General features: G+C 34.8%; 3 protein-coding genes across 5 annotated transcripts; 2 read left to right on the forward strand and 1 right to left on the reverse strand.

The window, feature by feature from the left end:
* Positions 1-2692: 2692 nt before the first annotated feature.
* Positions 2693-8151, forward strand: LOC110928486 (phosphatidylglycerophosphate phosphatase PTPMT1). The gene is made up of 6 exons (XM_022171497.2): positions 2693-3251; positions 4418-4540; positions 5446-5539; positions 6346-6428; positions 7382-7471; positions 7600-8151. Exons 1-6 carry the CDS (start codon positions 3042-3044, stop codon positions 7852-7854), a joined length of 855 nt encoding a protein of 284 aa, XP_022027189.1. The 5' UTR covers positions 2693-3041; the 3' UTR covers positions 7855-8151.
* A 4341-nt stretch (positions 8152-12492) lies between these two features.
* On the reverse strand, positions 12493-18779 carry LOC110928484 (tricin synthase 1). 3 transcript variants are annotated; one of them, XR_004888156.1, is made up of 7 exons: positions 18664-18779; positions 18245-18532; positions 18115-18168; positions 17955-18038; positions 17746-17868; positions 13280-13646; positions 12529-12912 (listed from the first exon to the last, which is right to left on the reverse strand). XR_004888156.1 is itself a non-coding variant. In XM_022171494.2 (6 exons), the coding sequence occupies exons 2-5, from the start codon at positions 18512-18514 to the stop codon at positions 17776-17778; spliced, it is 501 nt and encodes a 166-aa protein (XP_022027186.1). In that variant the 5' UTR covers positions 18515-18532; positions 18664-18779; the 3' UTR covers positions 12493-13646; positions 17746-17775. The 3 variants fall into 3 exon arrangements, 2 of the variants coding, with proteins under 2 accessions (XP_022027186.1, XP_035843217.1); XM_022171494.2 differs by having other exon boundaries at positions 12493-13646; XM_035987324.1 differs by lacking the exons at positions 12529-12912; positions 13280-13646 and having other exon boundaries at positions 17744-17868; positions 17947-18038.
* LOC110928485 (phosphoenolpyruvate carboxylase 2-like) lies at positions 14935-15765 on the forward strand (the record flags this gene model as incomplete). Its single annotated transcript, XM_022171496.2, has 1 exon — positions 14935-15765. A coding segment is annotated over one exon (831 nt), but the record flags the coding sequence as incomplete, so codon positions are not given.
* Positions 18780-20462: the final 1683 nt, after the last annotated feature.

Raw genomic sequence — 20462 nt, forward strand, 5'->3', positions numbered from 1 at the left:
TCCGTGTGAATTTAGGTAAGAATAAAAAATATATATTTTTCGATATTATCACAATAAAAATATATTTTTGTGAATGAGTCCCTTTGAATAAAAATCTTTTCAGTATATTTAGTCTAGGGATGGCAATCAAACCCGACCCCGCTGGGTAAACCCGAAACCCGACACATTTGGGACGGGTTTGGGGTCAGTTAATCGGGTTTGGGACGGGTTTGGGAATAGTTTTTATTTTTTTCGCGGGTTTGGGACGGGTTTGGGATTTAGTTATATACCCGTTTACCCGACCCAATTACCCGATAAAGTGTACCCGTTTACCCGATTGTATACCCGATATAATTTCTTTTATATTATTAAATATGTATATATATGATACATCCAATTTTTACACATATAGGTATTCTATTCCGTATTCATTGTAGTTATTTGATATATATTTTTATAATACCAATACAAAATGTAACCGGTTAATAGTTACCCGATAGATACTCAATGGGTTTTGAGATGAGTATACCCAACGATTAATCTTTTTAAATTAACGGGTTTACCCAAAACCCGCGGGCATACCCGATACCCGATGGGTATTTACCCGCTAGAACCCGACGGGTTTTGGGACGGGTTTGGGACAAGCATATCTAACCGGGTTAGGGTTTGGGATTACCTAAACCCGTCCCAAACCCGACCCATTGCCATCCCTAATTTAGTCCCTTCAGTTATTTGCCTATGTGTGTTTACTTTTGAATTTGTACACGTTGGCTGGATAATGGCCGGATGAATTGTTTTCTTGAAAAACCATTTTTATTTTTTTCCCTTTTTTTTCTTCTCATTTTCAATAGTCTAATCACTACAACGAACATTTAATTAACCTTAATCACAAAACAGTAAACATGTTTTTCTCTGTCAAATTCAAATCCGATTAAAAATAATACGTTTTTATTCTATGGTATAAATTTGACTTACTATGTTTCGAACTAAATTTAGTTTAAAAATGAGTTAGTATCAATTGTAGTCTATACTTTATCACGCCACGTGTTTATTTTATTGACGTTTTGATTTGTCTACATTTCGACGTAAATTTTGTGTGGAAACAAGTCGAGTCAAATATAATTCAATTTCATTATTCGGAATAATTTACTTTTCAACGTAAATTTAGTTCGGAAACGAGTATGGTTGATTTTAGCCTATAATTTATCACGTTGTGTAAAGCGCCGCCAGGGCCGGCCCTAAGAATTCGTGTACCCTGTTCGAGGTCCAAAAAACGTGCTCTTAGGCCTTAACGAAATTGGGTATTGAGCTCAATAAAGGTCTAAACCTAATGTCAATTGGTTAATAACTAATATAAAGTACAAGAATAATTTTGTAAATGGGCGTATGTTGGTGTTTGTATAGGTATACCCTATTAAAAAAGAAATTTATTGTATACATATCGGGTTTTTTCAACAAATAGCGTGCCCTCCGAAATATCGGGCTCTGGCCGGTGGTCCTCCCCGCCCACCCCCAGGGTTGGCCCTGAGCAAATATAAATAATTTTTCTATACTAATAAATGAAAATTTTTTTTGGACATGTGTTACACTCTGGTGCTTTCTCACCTTATTTTCCTATTTATCTCTTATATTAAATATTAATAATTTAAAACAAAAATTAGATAAGAATAAATATTTGTTTTTCTGTAAATAATTTTAAACAAATATTTAAATAAAGATAAAAGTTTGTTTTTTATATAATTATAAACGTGAGGATCGATCTCCACCTTTTTGTGCTGTAAACTCTACTGAATACAAATTTGAGACGAGCGTTTTATGAATAAAATAAACAAATAAGCATGAAGGTGCATAAAACTAACTAAAATCATTGTATCTCATAATTTGAACGTATCATAAAAACAAGATTCAACTTCATGTAATACATGTGTTTTTTTACCTAATAATAAATAAAAAACAAACTAAAATGTTATAATAAGTAAATAGAACATCAAAGTTCATTTTTAAAAGGTAAATTTTGACGATTGTATGTGTTAACCTATGACATTATATTTTATTCAACACGAGTTTTTTTTAAAGATATATTTTTTTATTATTTATTATATAAAATTAAATTTATGCAGCCCGTGTAATACACGGGGTTGAAACCTAGTTACATAATAATAACAGATAGTTGGCCAATAAACTGCGCCGCCATCCCCTTCTAAATAGAAAATCCTAATCTACTAAAAACAAAGTCTCGCCCTTGAGGGGTCGAAAAGTTGCTGTGGACCACACGCTGAACTCTAGCCAAGAACCGTCTCCGGCGCCAAGGAGCCAAACTTATCAAACGTCAGGGGGACAAAGGCATGCTGATTATCCCCACAAGCTTTCGCGTGCTTTTCCACCTCTTTTGACTCTGATTTCAGTACCGGTTGCCCCGCACAAACTCATTTTCCCGGAACCCGGCTAGGGGATACACCTGTGAGATCGACACAAGCATGTTTCCCGCCCTCCCAACCAAAAACTAACACCTCAGCCAGACATAGGGTGGACCTCGGGTCTGTAAGAAAATTAACGGATTCCTTTTTTTTTTTTTTTTTTTTTTTGCCGAGATCCAACGCGTCTCGAACAAAGTCATGTATATCCAATTATCCATTACCATATCCGGTTATTTCGTAATAAAACCGTAGTCAAAGGGCAAACATTTATCACAATATTCTTATTCCTTCTAACCGATACTTTCACACCATTTGATTCCTTTTTCCCAAAATCAGTATCAACCAGTCAGAATCTCACTTATTTCTGCACAAAATCTGTTCAAATCCACCAAAATCACCACTAAATCCTCACAATTTCCACTTCAAACCGATCAATTTCATCCTCAATTCGGTACAATTTTGCCATAATAGCTCAATTCATTATTTCTAGGGTTTTCAACCACTCATCAATGATCATGTTGCGTATCGTCTCTATTTTCGTCTCTTAAACCTTGCAATTACGTCTCCGTGTTTAGTTAAAGCGATCGTGTTGATTGTTAGGGTTACGGTTTTGGTTTTGTTCGAATTTTGGTTGCGATCTGTGACATGAAGATCGAGGATTTGGATGATTTGACGGATGTGAAAAGTGATCAACGAATTGTTGATTATAGTGTTAGTAGGTATGTTGTTACGGTGGATGCTAAGAGAGCGTTGGTAGGTGCCGGTGCTCGGATCCTGTTTTACCCTACGCTTTTGTATAATGTTTGTCGGAATAAGATGCAAGCGGAGTTCCGGTGGTGGGACGAAATTGATCAGGTATAGGTGTTAATCATTCTGTTCATTCTGTGGTTGTATGTAGATGTTAATTGTTTTTATTTTGTTGACTCTGTTTAGGAGATGTAGAGATTGAAATAAAATTCATATGATTTGATATAGTTTTAACTCAGTTTTGAGTATGAATTTTGGTCAATTCATGGATGACATCAGTGAGTTAAGTGGTTGATTATTGTTTAAGTCAGGGATGAGAATTGAGAAGTTTTTTACCGAATACCTGTACCGATACCAGTACTGGTAATGTACTATGCTATTGCTGGTACTGTATTTTGTTTTAAATTAAGTTAAACTTCAGTATCAGTACCATGTGGTACCGTACCGGTTCGGGATTTGTAACAGTACCGTCGGTACGCAATGCAGTTTTAGATTTAGCTAAATTTTGGTAACAATACCTGTGAATTTGAAGTTAAATTCATTATTTCTTTTGCTTTGTTCGTCACTTTGTTGTTGTTTTAGGGAGTGTTTGGATGTTTCTTTCTGTAAGTTTGTAAACAGTTCGGTAACTTTACGTATATAGCAAGAATGAGTATTATAATAGCAGTCGGTGTACGATTATCCAAACATGTATTTTTTTAACATACTATAATTAGTTTACGTAAGATTGAAAGTTTGAAACTGACTAAATGAAAATCAATTGCGTTGTTTGTAGGATTTTTATATAACTCTAATTTCTAACTCAATCTGAGTAAGATTATTGGTCAATTCAAGGTTGCTTGGATAACTTGTGAATGAGTTGAGTGGTTGACCGGTGAATAAGTAGAGTGCCTGTGAATTTGAAGTTAATTTCATTATTTCTTTTGCTCTGTTTGTTATTCTTTCTTATAGGGAATGTTTGGATGTTTCTTTCTGTAAGCTTGTAAACGGTTTGGTGACTTTATGTTTATATCAATAATGAGTATTCTCATAGCAATTTTGTGTTTTATTATCCAAACATGTAAATTTCAACATGTCATAATTGGAAGTTTGAAACTGATTAAATGAAATCAAATCGCTATAACCAGTTGAAACACACAAAGACCCTAGATGATAAGTCAATTTTGTGCTTTGGGGTATGATTTTCTTATTTCTTATCATGCTAATTAAATTGATAGATTACTTGATGATATGTAATTTGTTGTTCTAATCCTGTTTGCTTTTCGTATATATAGTTTCTTCTGCTGGGTGCTGTTCCGTTCCCAAAAGATGTTCCTCGATTGAAACAACTTGGCGTTGGTGGTGTTATTACTCTCAACGAGCCTTTTGAAACGTTGGTTCCCACTTCCTTGTACCGAGTAAGTTCTTATGAGAGTAATTTCACTGCAAATATTGAGTAGTCTCTTAACTTAACCATGATCTCTGTGGTTTGTTTTAGTCTTATTACTTCACTAATCTTTCACGCGACGAGTGCCGTGCGACGATCTAAAACCAAACCAGGACTAACCTGGAGCAAACAATTTGCAAATAGGGCAACCGACCCAGACTGTATGGTACTGGTTCGGTTCCTAATGGACCATAAACCGTACTCAACCTTTTGCCTTGTTATGTTATAAAAATAAACGGCGTCACTTCAGTTGAATTGGGTGTATAGTTTTGGTTCTGCTCCTGCACAACCAAACCTACCTATTTATGTCTTCTTAGGATGATGTGAGCTGTATATTTTTCCTTTTTACGCTACAACAGAGTGATAAACTACATAGAAAATTGCCGATATCCATGTGCATGAGTCTGTTGAATTTTATATTTATAGTTTGCTTACTTCACTTGTCAAGCTGAAATTGACTACAACATTTTTTAATACTTAATTAAATTAATGATGCCACAGTCCAATTGAACAAGTCTCTCAGAAGATAAAATTGAGGTGGCATTTTATTAGACGTGAATTGTATTGAATTTAATAAAGATTACATACTAAAGGCTCTATATATAGAGCAGGATATTACAATTCAATACCCTATACAATTAACTATATATAAACTAAGATTCTAACTTAAATAATATTAACACATTTTGACCCATTTAGTTACGAATGGGTCGATTTGGGTTGTGTTTGATGAAATTTTCAAGCTAAAAGGCTAATGGATCAAACTTGCACTTATGATCATAGAGCATGGTTTTGAACGAATTTATTTCAAGGATTTTCAGATACATGCTGCATTTTAAGTTTGCTAAAAACATCGTCTCCTTGTTTCTTTTCCAGGCTCATGACATAGACCATCTCGTTATTCCAACGAGAGATTACCTATTTGCCCCTTCATTTATTGACATTGACCGAGCAGTTAATTTCATTCACAGTAAGTAACGCATATTTCTGTTATAAATATTTTCTTTAAAGGTGGCAATATGAGGCTGGTTGGGTAACATGTCAAAGGGCAAAATGACAAGCTGACCCAGAACACTTTTTGCTTAATGTTTATTATGGTTTATAAACAATTGGTGCATCGTATATGATTACAAGAGTTATCTTATTTTGATACCTAATACCTTTTGAATGAGTAAATTATTATTTTGGCCCCTAAGGTTTAGTCAGCATAACTCTTTAACTCCTTTGACTCAAACATATCAGACCCTGAGGTTGCATGTTGTAACGATTTTGGCCCCCTAACACTAACTCTGATACTTTTTTCTGTTAAGTGTAAGATTATTTGGGTCCTTTTACACCTCAATTGTTGTTATGTAAATTTCAAAGTTTTTCTTTAAATAAATAGCCCTTAAATATTAAAAAAAAAACTTTATACTTAATTACTTCACATAAACAACCCCTGAGGTGTAAAAGTACCAAAATATCCTTACACAGTTACACTTAACATGAAAAAGTAACAGAGTTAGTGTTAGGGGCTAAAACCATTACAAAATACAACCTCAGGATCTGATATGTCAAAAGATTCTTTTTTGGATCGAAAGGGTTAAACTGACTAAACCTCAGGGACCAAAATAGTAAATGATATAGCAGTTTTTATGCATTGAAAGTACACTCTAGCAATGGATAAAACGTACTTGAATTGACCTGCTCAAAGGCAATGGATTGAATTGCCAGTTTTCCACCCTTATTATTTATATATTTTGGTTATAACGACATATGTGGCTCATCTTGTTATAGGGAATGCAAGCAGCTGCAAGACCACATATGTTCACTGCAAAGCTGGTAGGGGAAGAAGTACAACAATTGTGCTTTGCTATTTGGTAACACCTATTCTGTTTACATTGTTAAACCTTTTACCGTAATATTAGCAAGCTCACTGCAGCCTGCAGCGATATATTTAAGGGGTAACAATTTCGACCCATATTGGCTTGTGTTTCATGTGTAAGGGGTCAAATGAGTAAAGGAAGGAAGTGTAAGCTGTTTTCAGTAAAAGCTAATTATCTGCTTTTGCTTAAACAGATTAAAAGCAATTTCAAGCATTATTTTATATAAAACAATAAGATTAGTCTTGAAATTAGGCCTGTAAACGAACTGAACGAACATGAACATAGGCATGTTCGTGTTCGTTCATTTAACTTTAACCGAACACGAACACGAACATATAATCGAACACATTTTTTTGTTCGTGTTCGTTCATTAAGAAATCGGTCATGTTCGTGTTCGTTTATGTTCGTTCGTTTAAAGCCTAAACGAACAGTTCACGAACATAAACAAACATAAAAAAATTACTGAACATATTTGAATAAACATAAATTAACATGATTGAAGAAACAAGTCTAATATATTACATTTCATCCGAAAACACATCTAAATAAGGGTTCATAGATATACTAATTAGTTATATTTATATAACTAGTTATGAAACCTAATATTTATATAAATATAACTATTTATGTCTTTATTAAAATTTAAACGAACATAAAAGAATGTTCACGAACATAAATGAACGAACACAAGGTGTGTTCATGTTCGTTCGTTTATTAAATAAACGAACTTTCCGCCGAACAAGTTCATGAACAGTTCATGAACGTTCGGTTCGTTTATAGGCCTACGTGAAATAATATAACTACTTGACAGCTAGTAAATATAAGAAAAACCTTAAAAACATTGTATGTCAGGTTAACCCAACTAAACCTGACCCGAGCTTTTGGGCTTTTGGCCTATTCCTGGACCCACTTGACCTCCTATTATTGAGTTTGTAATGTCGTGTCAGGTGGAATACAAGCACATGACTCCTGCTTCTGCTTTGGAATACGTGCGATCTAGACGACCTAGAGTCCTCTTGGCTCCATCTCAATGGAAGGTTAGCTCCTTATGTTGTCCTTTTTCTTAAACTGAAATGAAAAGATTAAATTAATTATGTACGTCTTCTTTTGTACTGTAAAAACAATAAACTTACTGGTCGATTAAAACCCGTTTTCTTATTTACAGGTGATTCACGAATACAAACATTGGCGGTTAGCTTCAACCGCCACACCCTCACCATCAGTGGATGCTGTTTTAATTACAAAGGCCGATTTAGAAGGGTATAATAGCCCATCACGTGGCGGAAAAGAACTAGCGCTTGCTCCACAAGTAGCAAAAGCCAGCCCAATGATGGCAAAACTGTCCTGCCTTTTTGCATCTTTAAAAGTTTCTGGTTACACACCTATTAATGTGAAGCTAACCGAGGCACCCGCCTGTTAATTAACTAATAATAATTAACCGCGGGCTTAGCAGCAAGAAGTCGGTTTTGGTGTTGCTGGTTTTTATATAAAAGGTATGTGGTAACGCGCAATAATGGGGATCACACGCATGAGGTATTATGAATATTATGAATACGATTTCTGTATATATGTGTTGGTTTTCTAAACATATTGTCATGTCATGATAAGTAATTTCTAAACATGTGATGCCATGGTGTATGCATCTTTCGGTTTTATGTTTGATCCTGGCTGATAGTGCTCACATATTTGGATCCGTTTTACATTCGGTAGTTTTTAATAATGGCTCTGATTGACCCGTTACTACTTTTATATAATTTAATAAACCAAATGAACCGTCAGCAATCTTTTTTGGAATGGTGTCTTTCTTGTATTAGGCTACCGCACTCCTCATTTGACATACGTTGTGCCACCACAAGAGTTGAACACTTTCTTGCGTAACACGCGGTAGGACAAAAACCCGGGTGATCTCATGATAGAATGTGGTACCTCTGCAAGGAGACTAGGTCTACCTGTGATTGCCTAAAAAAAATCAGTTTTATTAATAAAAATACACAACACTCTCATTTGTAACCACGCCACTATATTTTTCTTTTCACACAATATTCTTCTTCACTTTCGTTCTATTTTCAGACCTCAAAAGGCAAGAAGACTTGTCTAATGGGCTACAAATGTTGATGATTAGAATATTAATTTAAATATGTAGCTTTTTTTTATTTTTAGAATGTACTTTTTATTTTAATTATGGCGGTTTTTATTTTAATTATGTAGTTTTGTTTTAGTTGTATTAATTATTTTAGATATATTAAGGTTTTAAAGTTTAATTTAACTTAATATAATTTTATTTTGGGGAATTCTTGAGAAAAGTGAGACGAAACCATGCATTATGGGAAAAAAACTATGAAGAACTGGGAAAGTGGGACGACTCTCACCCCCCTTATGTATTTTCCTTCATTATAGTTTATAGTGCTGATATGAGATCAAATACAAACAGTTATGTTTGTAAGAACCATAAGAACCAATAAATAAATAACAAGTGTTCTTTAATTAAAAATTAGTTTAGGGGTAATTTAGACATTTTCACCCTATTTATTTATTAACTAATTAAAATTAATTATTGCATTATTCCTAAATCCATGGAGGTTTTATTCAAATCGAAATTTGAATACTTTACATGATAACAATCTGTAGGAACCATAAAAAAAGATTGTAACTGTCAATCTGCGACTTACTGGAGTTTTTTTATTGTTTCATTTTGATTGCTACCTATCATGGATTCAAATCAAGGAACGTCAATGGAAAGATTAAATCCGATCGAAGTTACACAAGATAAATTTTATCCCATAAAAACTGTTTTGATTCAACGTAGTTTCAAATTCAGATTCACCATCCCGTTTCAAATGAAGTTAAGTAATTTTGATAAAATATATTCGACGGTTTTTTTTATGCGAAGAGTGCTAACTATACAAAAGATATGTGAACTTTTATATACACTGGCGTTTTTTTCTTCGTGATATACGTATTTCAATATGTTGAGAAGATTGGTAAATATATTCATTTTGAGCCTGTTTTTGTATGCTGTTTGTTTCCGTTTTTTTTCGAAAACAGGAATGTGCTGGTTTCATAACCAGTGTGCTGATTAGATCAGAGATAATAATTTTTTTTTTCAGTGTTGAATATATCTGAATATTTCTGAATGGTTTTGACATAGCACAACAAGATTTGCTATTTTCATAACCAAAGTGCCGATTATGTCTATCGTTTAATCCAATTCAATTTATGTTATCAACACAATACATTTTTCATATTAGCACATTACAACTACATAACTAACACAATTATAAAACACATTTTTGTAACTTTTTTAAAAGTCACTTTTATAAATATAAAAAAATATAGCAATATGGTACTCATATTAAAGATAAAAAAATACTTGATTTTATAGTATAATTTTTTTTCAAAAATAATGAAGTATATAAAAATTATTTTAGTTTAAAAAACTTGGTGGAATTAGTATTTAATGGGAAATTACTAAATGACTAAAATACCCCTAACTTTATAGTATTAATTATTAATTATATGGATTTTATTTGTAATCAATACCAACCCTTGATTTAAACTATCAATGGCTTAGATCTGTTCTTACGGTTCTTACAGTTAGCACTGTTTGTACAGGATCCTAACTCTATATATCTTCTACGTTTACTTCATTTTATTTACCAACATACTCTTCTATGTTTTCTTCATCTTATTTATCCACGTTGTATGTCGACATTCTCAATCTTTAACAAATACCAAAACAAACTGAATGAGCACCATTGTAAACAAGCTTCTTCAACCACCGACTAAGCACGAAACTACAAACATAATCTTTGAAAAGTCAACCATATTGTTTGAGTAAGTCACACCGCATGAAAAGAAAATAAAGAAGATGATGGTGAATTCAGACGGGGAGTTGGAATCTCTCACCACACGTTTGAAATGATAACTTGCTTCAAGTGCGTGATCAAGGGAGTTCTTGGATCGGTAGAATGCCCATACCCATACGGGTACCAGAAATACCGTAACGAATTTGAACAAAACTGAGTACCAAATACGTATACCGATTATATTGGTATGGTACATGTATCAATACTGGTACTTTGATACAATACCCACTTTAGTACCACTTTAATTTTTTTTTTTTCCAAGCACTCCTATTTGTTACAATAGGAAGTGAGATTGTCATTTGATTCCTTTATCATAAGCATAACTCTAAATTTCACCACGTGTTTTCAAAAACTTCACAAATCTATTCCTCTGTTAAAACAAAAACCCATTCAATCTGCAGATATGAATCCATTTTTCTTAATCTATTTATAACAAAAGGAGGGTTAAGTTATAATATAAAGGAGTTTAAAAATAAGAAGGGTAAGATGCCACTATAGAGTAACTAGTGGTAAAGCCCGCGCATTGCCACGGGTACTTATGTTCATGTTCATGTGACGAGGGTAAAATGTCATTACAAATGCCAAGATTGCAAAACCGCAATTTGATACACCTAGTATTGAAACAAAGATCCCAATATTGTGGGTAACTTTGACATTGTGTTATGCAACAGCATAAAGAATAATTTCAGACCCAAAGTTGTCGCATGAAGCTCTAGTAAAAAGTCGCTTTTGAATACATAAACGCCCGTCGTTGCAATGTACAAATTTTTCAAAGCTTCATGGCCAGATAACATAACAAAACTGGTGTCAACTTTCTAGAAATGAAATATTAAAAAGTAATTATATTACAACTAATGAAGAAGAATGTGACCAATTTTAGCATTGAGAAGATTAAAAAGTAATTATATTATAAAAAAATAAGAGTGTGACCAATTTTAGCATTGAGAAGTAGTTTATTCAACCATGAAACTATATGAAAAGGTAAATAAATTAGTTAGAGAATTCATAAAGCCATGTTGCAATAAATAAATAAGTTGTAAAATATAATAAACTTTTATTACGATCATTTTTCCTTGTCCTTGCACCTTACGAAATCCAAATTAAGTTTGTGAAGTTTAGGAAGAAGACCCACAAGTTGAAAGATACTACCGAAATTTGTGTTCGGTATTGTGTCACACAATGACACCGATAATATTTTGATATTTGCAGCGTTTGCAACCTCCGCTAGTTTCACTTTGCCTACCGAGATTATATCCATGCTCATCTCCTCAAGTGAGAGTGACGCTGATAACGCGTGTTCAAAATATCAAGAAAGAAACGCTGATAACGCGTGTTCAAAATCTCAAGTAAGGGTCACTGAGTAATAAACTCCTCAAATTTACTACTTTCAAAATGCAGCAGACCCGACTCTAAGCTCAGTAGGTTCGGAAAACCACGAAAATCAACTGGAGGATCAAGACGACAGTAAAAAAGCTTCAAATGTTTCAACTCTAAACAAGAGAATAGATGGGAAGGCAAATTAAGTGGTTCCCCATTCGTCTTCGTAACAGTGAGATCCTTAACTCCTTTTCTAGACAAGAACAAAAACCAACTTGCGATATCTTCATCCAACGCGGAGTAACATCGCTCGTCTATGTAGAGGACAAACTTTGTTATAGTACCTCTAAGATGAAGTAGAAGCCTACTTATAATCCTCCCAAACTTACTTTCATTATTTGTTTTTAATATTAAATACAAATAGAAATCCTTATCAAACACGAGTCGTCTAAGCATAGTCCACTTAAACCTCCAGTTTTTCGACAAGATACCGGTCTTCACTGCATCTTGTACCGGCAATCGATCCAGAATATGAGTCATCACAATATCTGGCATGCTGCTATACTTCTATATCTTAAAATAATTATTTACCAAAAAAAAAACCATAACCTTCAACCTTACAAAAGTATATGAAATTAGGATCATGTACTTTCAATGAAAAGGCCTGCAGCACAGTCAAAAGTTAAAATCCAACTATATTGATTCCAAACATAAAATCTAAAACACAGCCGACTAAAAACATAACAGTTAAGTATTCTCTTTTTATAGCTTAGTTTGAGTTCTGTTGTGGTCTGAAACCAAAACATCATAAAGTCCATGTAGTAAATTATGTCGACTTTTAAGAAAGCCAAAACTAACATGAGTTAGCATAATTAAAGGCAAACGAAAATCATGTAATAGGCCGTCAGTTTGGAAATATACCATATAAACGATTTATACATAAATAAGAACCATTTAAGATATAATACCTTATAATACCAGTACAGTAGATGTTGCTTATGAAATCTTTTTTTTTTTTTTAAATTAAGATGCACATAAAGTCATCCAGATCATCTTATTTCACATATTCCTTTTCTCAAGTCCCATTGGTTTAAACCAAGTATTTCTTGTGCTTATCCCACTGGTTTAAACCATGATGCCTTTTTCTTTTTAATATAACTATGGAAGCTTCTATTTTGTTCTTGAGAAGAAGAACAGTTATCTCTGTTGACAACATGGTTGATAAAAACTGTCCTAGATCGAACGTGTCAACTGTAATACTTTTGTAGATTGAATCTCCAAGACTCTCTTCTATTCTGTCAAGTTTAAAAAATATAGCATTTTACTATGAAAATTTTTGAATCTTTTTACTTGCAAAAAGTTTGACTTAGGTTATTGATGTATCTCAAATGGGTCAAAGTTTAAAAAAAAGTTAGCTAAAACGAAAACGGGTTAAACTTGTGAAAATCTTTTAGGTTTTTTTTGCCAATGCACAGATCAACCTAAAGGTATAGATTGCTACATCAATATTGTTTTGTATTATACTCAATATCTAATCTTTTGTCACAAAGTTATCAGGATATGGATATAAAAAAAATTTGGGTCAATAACCCAGCCTGATCCGTTTTGACCCATACCAAAAATGACCTGTCTGAGAGCAATGATAACATTTTAAAACATTACCTTAGTGAGATTATCAATCAGGGATCTCCATTTCTGCAAGTACTTCTGCCTTTATGGTCATTGAAGCTTTCAAAATCTGATTAACACAATTTTTTGATACTGTATCCGTTTTCTTGATTCTTCGGAGAGTCCTTCAAACACAAATTTACGCCTTAATTTAGGCTCGTGTTTCTTGTCAAAAACCGGTTTTCGAGCTTCTAATTGATCAAATAAATGTGAGTTCACAATCTTGTTAGTCCTGTTTAAGGTGAAATCCTCAAACATTGACTCGATGTTGGAAAGTATGCCCGTACATGCATTCGATTTGGTGCCAGATGATTCAGTGTCAGTTTCTTTGAGAAAACTCACCGAATTCTTGACCCGCTACCTAAAAACAACACAAAAGTCATAGATGAATGAATTGTAAAATGCATTAACCGTATACACATAACAAAGTGACATATTTGAGCATCTTTACTGGTTCTGATGAGTCTTGATAAACAAAAGCAGACACATGGCATTTAGCGACTCGTAGCTTTAAATATGCAAATAGAGAACATAAAGATGATCAGTTGGATAATTAAACAGCAGATGCATATGAGGAATTGAATTAATCGAGCAAAATCTAACTAATTTCGAACCTGATCAAATAAATTAGACCTAGACGTGCGAATATGATGATATCAGAGAGACAAATTGGGGATATCTAAAATGCATTATTATATGGAGGGTTTGATGGAAACGGCGGAAAGCGCGCCATCTATTAGCCCATGATGTGTCCGACATACCAGAGGAATTGGTTTATACGAATGTCGAACATGTATCTCTCGCCTTTTCATCTTTCAGGATTATTCGATAAAAATGTAATCATATTTCTCAATAAGTTTCAAACCGTTACAGTTCTTGGAACCGCTTGAGTTGTGCTACAGATCGTTATGTGCTTGTGGTGATCGCATGATTGCTGACGGCAGTCTTCTCGATTTCTTACGGCAAGTCTCCACTTTCAGTCTCTTGCTTGTGCGACTCCATATCCGTCAAGAATCTGACCGCCTTTACGCAAATGCATAGAACAACACACTAAGTGTGACTTTTCTGCAATTATTATCTCCATATTAATATCTGAATTAGGCTTCATTTTACTTGGTTGCGAGCTGATCTTGTGTTAAAACGAATTAATAGACACAGAATGATGCCTGAATGTTTTTTTAACTATTGTAATCGTACCTTTGTTGCAAACTAACTACTGTACCTGCTAACCCTTGTGGCTCTTTTAGAACCCATCATATCCACTCTCACACTTAAAATTTGCAGTTTGCACATTGCAGACCCTTTTGTTTTTTTTTTTTTTTTTTTTTTTGATGTTTCACTTTTAAATCTCAAATAAGCTATTTACAAAAGCCCCATCCAAACTTGAAAGAGCTTAATAGTTTTATCATAATGCAATAAGCTATTAAGCTGATAAGACAAGCTAACCCAAACGCCACCTAAATTTATATAATAATACAAATAAAGGAGTTCAATACAAATGACAGCTAAGATTACATAATTGAATTGATAGCAACAAGCAAAGTAATGCTGTAGAAAAGTGTCAATTTGGGTGCTATTTTATTGATAAATGATAACTGATCAAAGGAGTAAAATAGAAAGTAGCAGTCGATGAATGAGACTAAACGGGCCGAAATTTATCTAGGCGTATAATTACGCGTTTTCATTCATCAAATAACCGACCCACCTGTTTTCCGATCTCTACTCACAATCAACAAGGGAATAACTTACTAAATCACTCGCCCCTCACACCCAAAACATTCACTATTCCTTTATATAACGCGATAATTTCTGGTTATGCGTTAAATCACTCGCCCCGCACACCCAAAACATTCCATGTGCTGGCAAAACTTCCAGCCGATTGCTTCGGTGCTTACATCATCTCCATGGCTACGTCACCTTCTCACGTGCTTGCGGTTGAGTTGCTTCAGCGGGAATGCCACGTAAAACAACCGTTGCGAGTGGTCCCGCTTTTCGAAAAACCAGCGGATCTTGATGCAGCTCCTGCTGCCGTGGCCTGTCTTTTCTCGATCGAGTGGTACCGAAACCGGATCGATGGTAAACAAGAAGTTATGATGGGGTACTCCGATTCCGGAAAAGATGCCAGACGCCTATCTGCCGCATGGCAGCTCTACAAGACTCAAGAAGAGCTAATTAACGTTGCTAAGAAGTTCGGGGTTAAGCTCACCATGTTTCATGGACGCGGTGGGACCGTTGGGCGAGGTGGTGGGCCTACCCGTTTGGCTATACTGTCTCAACCACCTGATACCATTCACGGGTCTCTTAGAGTCACGGTTCAAGGTGAGGTTATAGAACAATCATTTGGTGAAGAACATTTGTGTTTTAGAACGCTTCAGAGGTTTTGTGCGGCTACGCTTGAGCACGGGAACCCCCCAATCTCACCGCAATCCGAGTGGCGTGCACTTATGGATGAGATGGCAGTTCAAGGTGTTACGATTTGAATACTATATATTATTGGTTTTATCAAATGTGTATCATGCTTAATGTGAGATGTTTAGTGACTACAGGTGCAAATGAGTTGAGGACCTGTTAATTGACTAAGGTGGCTGATTTAAGTGATCAAGTTGTGGATATGGGTCAACTAAGCGGTGTTATTTAGCAATGAGTTTATCATTGAAAAAAGCCAAGATGTGTCGTGAAAGTTTCATTTAATTTTATGATCTATAGTTGATCCAAACCTTTTCGTTTAAGAAGACGACGTTTTGTAAGATAAGAGTGACGGGTTAGGTTTTGTAAGCTAAAAACTTAATGCTTTACGTCAACATTTGTAATAGATATCATAATTGGAACTGATATCAGTTGGAACACCCGCCGCAACGCGCGGGCATTCCCACTAGTATTATACAAGAAGAAGAGTATTTATAAGGAAAAATGGATAAAAGATTTCTATTTGTCACACCTGAGATATGCTCCTGAAGCAGCAGTTCATTAGAAAGTACAAAAAGTTTGAAATGATTCTACATTTGTATGACCGAATAATGAATAAAAGTTATAAAGCTTGTTTCGGTTCGACTACATTCTTTGAAGTGAATATGACTTTATATTGAGTGATGTAAAGATAACGATCATGGAGATAATATTATGATGATGAGATCGATCATGAGAATTGTAGTGATACCACCATGAATATTGTATGGGTATAATATATTCCTTGAATAGAATATGATGATATAATAATTGGTGTAAAGTTCGTGATGATGGTAATTGAGGAAATTGTTATGATGATCATGTAATAAGATCAACCATGTTAATAGTGCAATGACTATACAATGATCGTTATAAAGATCATGATCATGGTACTGAGGAAATTGTAATAATCCTCATGTTGACAACCATTTTAATATTGAAATCGACCACAAAAAGTGGCACACTTAGGGAGTGATTATATGCACATAAAACATGGGACACATGTTATACCATGAATGTTGAAATAATATTACATTATTCTCTCATACTTTCTATCGTGTATTGAACAAACACGATTCTAACTAAAACGAAGTTTATGGATCATGATTGTTTAATTCAATGGCATGACTGGTCAGACCATCCCGAGTCATTGATGATGTGAAACATATTGAAGAACTGGAAGGAACTAGAAGATTCTTCAAGTTGGTAATTAGCATGCAATATTTGCTCTCAAGAGAAATTCATTATTTACCAACCAAAGTAGGGTAAGAATCCCTAAATATTCTGGAAGTGATTAAAGGATATGCATATCCCAACATGATACCATTTAGTGTTTTAAATCGATGCATCGTCTAAATGGTTATCAAATCCACAACCTGAAGTTTGTGTGAGTATGACTTAGCTAATGTGATAGCAAGCATATTAATCCAGATTAGTATATTTATTTAGTAATAATGAATTTGATTCCCAAGTTATTAACGATCATTGGAATATGTATTACTGTTGAGATGATCACTAAACATCTACTATTGATAACAAATCCAATGATCATGAGATGAGCAAAAGTTTATTTAGGTACATGTAATTTTATATATAGTACTATCAATTCATATCAAGCCAATAAGTTATAGTTCTCCCCATACAGTTGGTTTTTGGTTAGGAACCAAATATGTCTCATCAACGATTTTGGTTGTGCGACATATATTGAAACTCATCCACCACACCGCACAAAGATGGGAGTTTTAAAAAGTTTGAGAATATGTTGGGTATAAATAATCGTCTCTGATTAAATACTTAAAGCCATTAGTAAGAAATTCGTTTATGGCTCATTTGGTTTTCACTTTAGTGAATGAATGTTCCCAACATTAGGGGGAGATAACAAGCAGTTGGAAAGTGAAAAGTGAAATGAATTATCATTTCATCTTTATCCTCAGACTATAAACTATGAACTAGAAGTTTAAAGTATAATTCATTTACCAATATTGAAGAACAAATTACCAGACAAGTTCACTGACCTAAATAGAGTGACCAAGTAAGTCACATAATCAACTGCTTATGCTCCAGTTATCTTTGTGTCCCAAGAGGACAACCACATCTTTTTGTAATGAGTCTAGAGCAACAGCCAATGATGAGTATCCCTACAACATAAGAATAACAACTGATATTGGTAATAGGCATTCTCATGGTCACAAAGAAAATAACATGTATATACATACACACGTACGGTGTAGACTCCAACTTCTATGCATCTCTTTGCCCCGAGAATCTGGACAAGCATCGCAAGTAGTTGTGCTTGATCAGGGGATACCTAGTAACAGACAATATAAATATGACGTAAGACCAAACACCACAGAAACAAACCGTAAACAGAACCAAAATACCACCTGCATTTGACTACCACGCATGGTCGCAGTCTCCTCTCTAAGTTCTCTTAGAATCTGCAAATTGTTCCTTCTTTCACTCATATTCAATAAACCAAAAACCGAAATTCATAAATGAGTTTCCGTCTCTTACCGGTGGTTCTCTAACATTAGCGAGCAAGTAGTCGTACATCCGCGGTGTAAGACTGATCACCTGCTTATTGCCATAGTTGTGGTCACTGGCTGCAGTGGTCAAAGCCTTGTGACTCAAACAACTGGTGGTCAAATTGGCTGACTTTTGTTGACCAAATGGAAGGAAATTAGGTTTAACAAAGGTAGTGCAATGAGTGCAGCACAGTCTGTTAGGGACAAAGGTGGATAATGGTGGAAACATCCACCCAACATGAATCACTGAAGCAGTCATTAATTACACACTAAGCAACTGCATTTAAGTGAAATTAAAAAAAAAAAAAAACATATTGTGGTGGTTAGATTCATGTAATTCATACAATTGTGTTGAATGATTTGAGAAAAATGATATCTTAAAAAGGGTTTTATTCACTACTTAATTACCTCTTGAAAGTTGGATGAATGATAGCAAATTGAAACAGAGGAAACTTCAAAGTTGCAGGTTTCGTTGGGGTTTTAGATGAACCAACGGATGCAAGCTTCGGTCTCTGGATTTTTTATTTTATTTTAGGGTTAGTTGGAAAAAGCAAGTAGAAACATTTTTATTTTATTTTATTTTATTTTATTTTAAAGTAGGTTATGACCTCGTGTATTACACGGGTTAAGTAAATAAAATATCAAATAGTTAATAACGAAGATTTAACAATTATAAAACGATATTTTAAGACATTGTTTTGATATCCGAACAAAATTTTGTTTTATGTATGATCAAAACTTGTGATGTTTGTCAAGTTTATAAATATGAAAGCATTTCAACCATCGATTAGAATACAAACTGTATCACCGACTTTCTCACGACGTGAACCCAAGTTTTATTTAAATAACAGTAGTCTTAATTTATCAGTTCTAAAAATATTGTTGAAATATTTGGATTAGGCATATAGCAATTAGCTAATTAGATACACTTATAGCTACAAAATAATATTTAAATTAGTTAGATAAGTATAAGAGTTAATTACTGTTTTCGTCCCTGAGGTTTGTCAAAAATAACGGTTTCAGTCCATTAGTTTAAAAATTGCGATTTCAGTCCATTAGTTTCATTTTCGTAACCATTTCAGTCCACTAACTTAACTCCATCCATTTATTTTGTTAACTTTAAGTTAACTAACTAATTCAGGGACGGTTTGCGTCAGTTTTAGAAACACAGGAACTTAAGTGTAAACTCTAAAACATTAAAACAAAAAAAATAGTAAATTCCAAAAAATCAAAAAAATTCCAAAAAAACCAAACAAATTCCAAAAAATTCTAAAAAATAATAAAAATTCTAAAAAATCATAAAAATTCTAAAAAATTCTAAAAAATCCAAAAAATCCGTTTCGGCGCGAACTGTTTCGAACCCAAACCGTTTCGAGCTTAACCGTTTCGACGCGAACCGTTTCGACCCGTACCGTTTCGACCCGAACCGTTTTGAGCTGAACCGTCCGTACCGTTTCGACCGGAACCGTTTCGAGCTGAACCGTTTCGACGCGAACCGTTTCGACCCGTACCGTTTCGAGCCGAACCGTTTCGACCCGTACCGTTTCGACCCGTACCGTTTCGAAGCCGAACCGCTTCGAGCTGAACCGTTTCGAACCGAACCGTTTCGACCCGTACCGTTTCGAAGCCGAACCGTTTCAAGCCGTACCGTTTCGAACCGAACCGTTTCGAGCTGAACCGTTTCGAACCGAACCGTGCCGTATCGAACCGAACCGTTTCAAGATGTACCGTTTCGACGCGAACCGTGCCGTATCGAACCGTGCCGTATCGAACCGAAACAGTTCGGCTTCGAAACGGTACGGCTTCGAAACGGTTCGGGTTGAAACGGTACGGTTCGATACGGTTCAGCTCGAAACGGTTCGGTTCGATACGGCACGGTTCGGTTCGAAACGGTTCAGCTCGAAACGGTTCGGTTCGAAACGGCACGGCTTGAAACGGTTTGGCTTCGAAACGGTACGGGTCAAAACGGTTCGGTTCGAAACGGTTCAGCTCGAAACGGTTCGGCTTCGAAACGTGTCACACCCCGATTTCCACGTGTCACCGGTGGGCCCGGTGTCGGGTACAGTGACGTAGTTGGCATCGTCATAGACAATCAACACAATATAATAATGCACAGCGGAAGCAGAATAGATACATTTCAACTTTTAAATAAATTGCAATAGTAAATATCACAGTAGTTGAAACGGATCCACAGGCGGATCAAATAA

The sequence above is a fragment of the Helianthus annuus genome, chromosome 3, assembly GCF_002127325.2.
Source record: "Helianthus annuus cultivar XRQ/B chromosome 3, HanXRQr2.0-SUNRISE, whole genome shotgun sequence".
In the NCBI taxonomy this organism is placed as follows: Eukaryota; Viridiplantae; Streptophyta; class Magnoliopsida; order Asterales; family Asteraceae; genus Helianthus; species Helianthus annuus.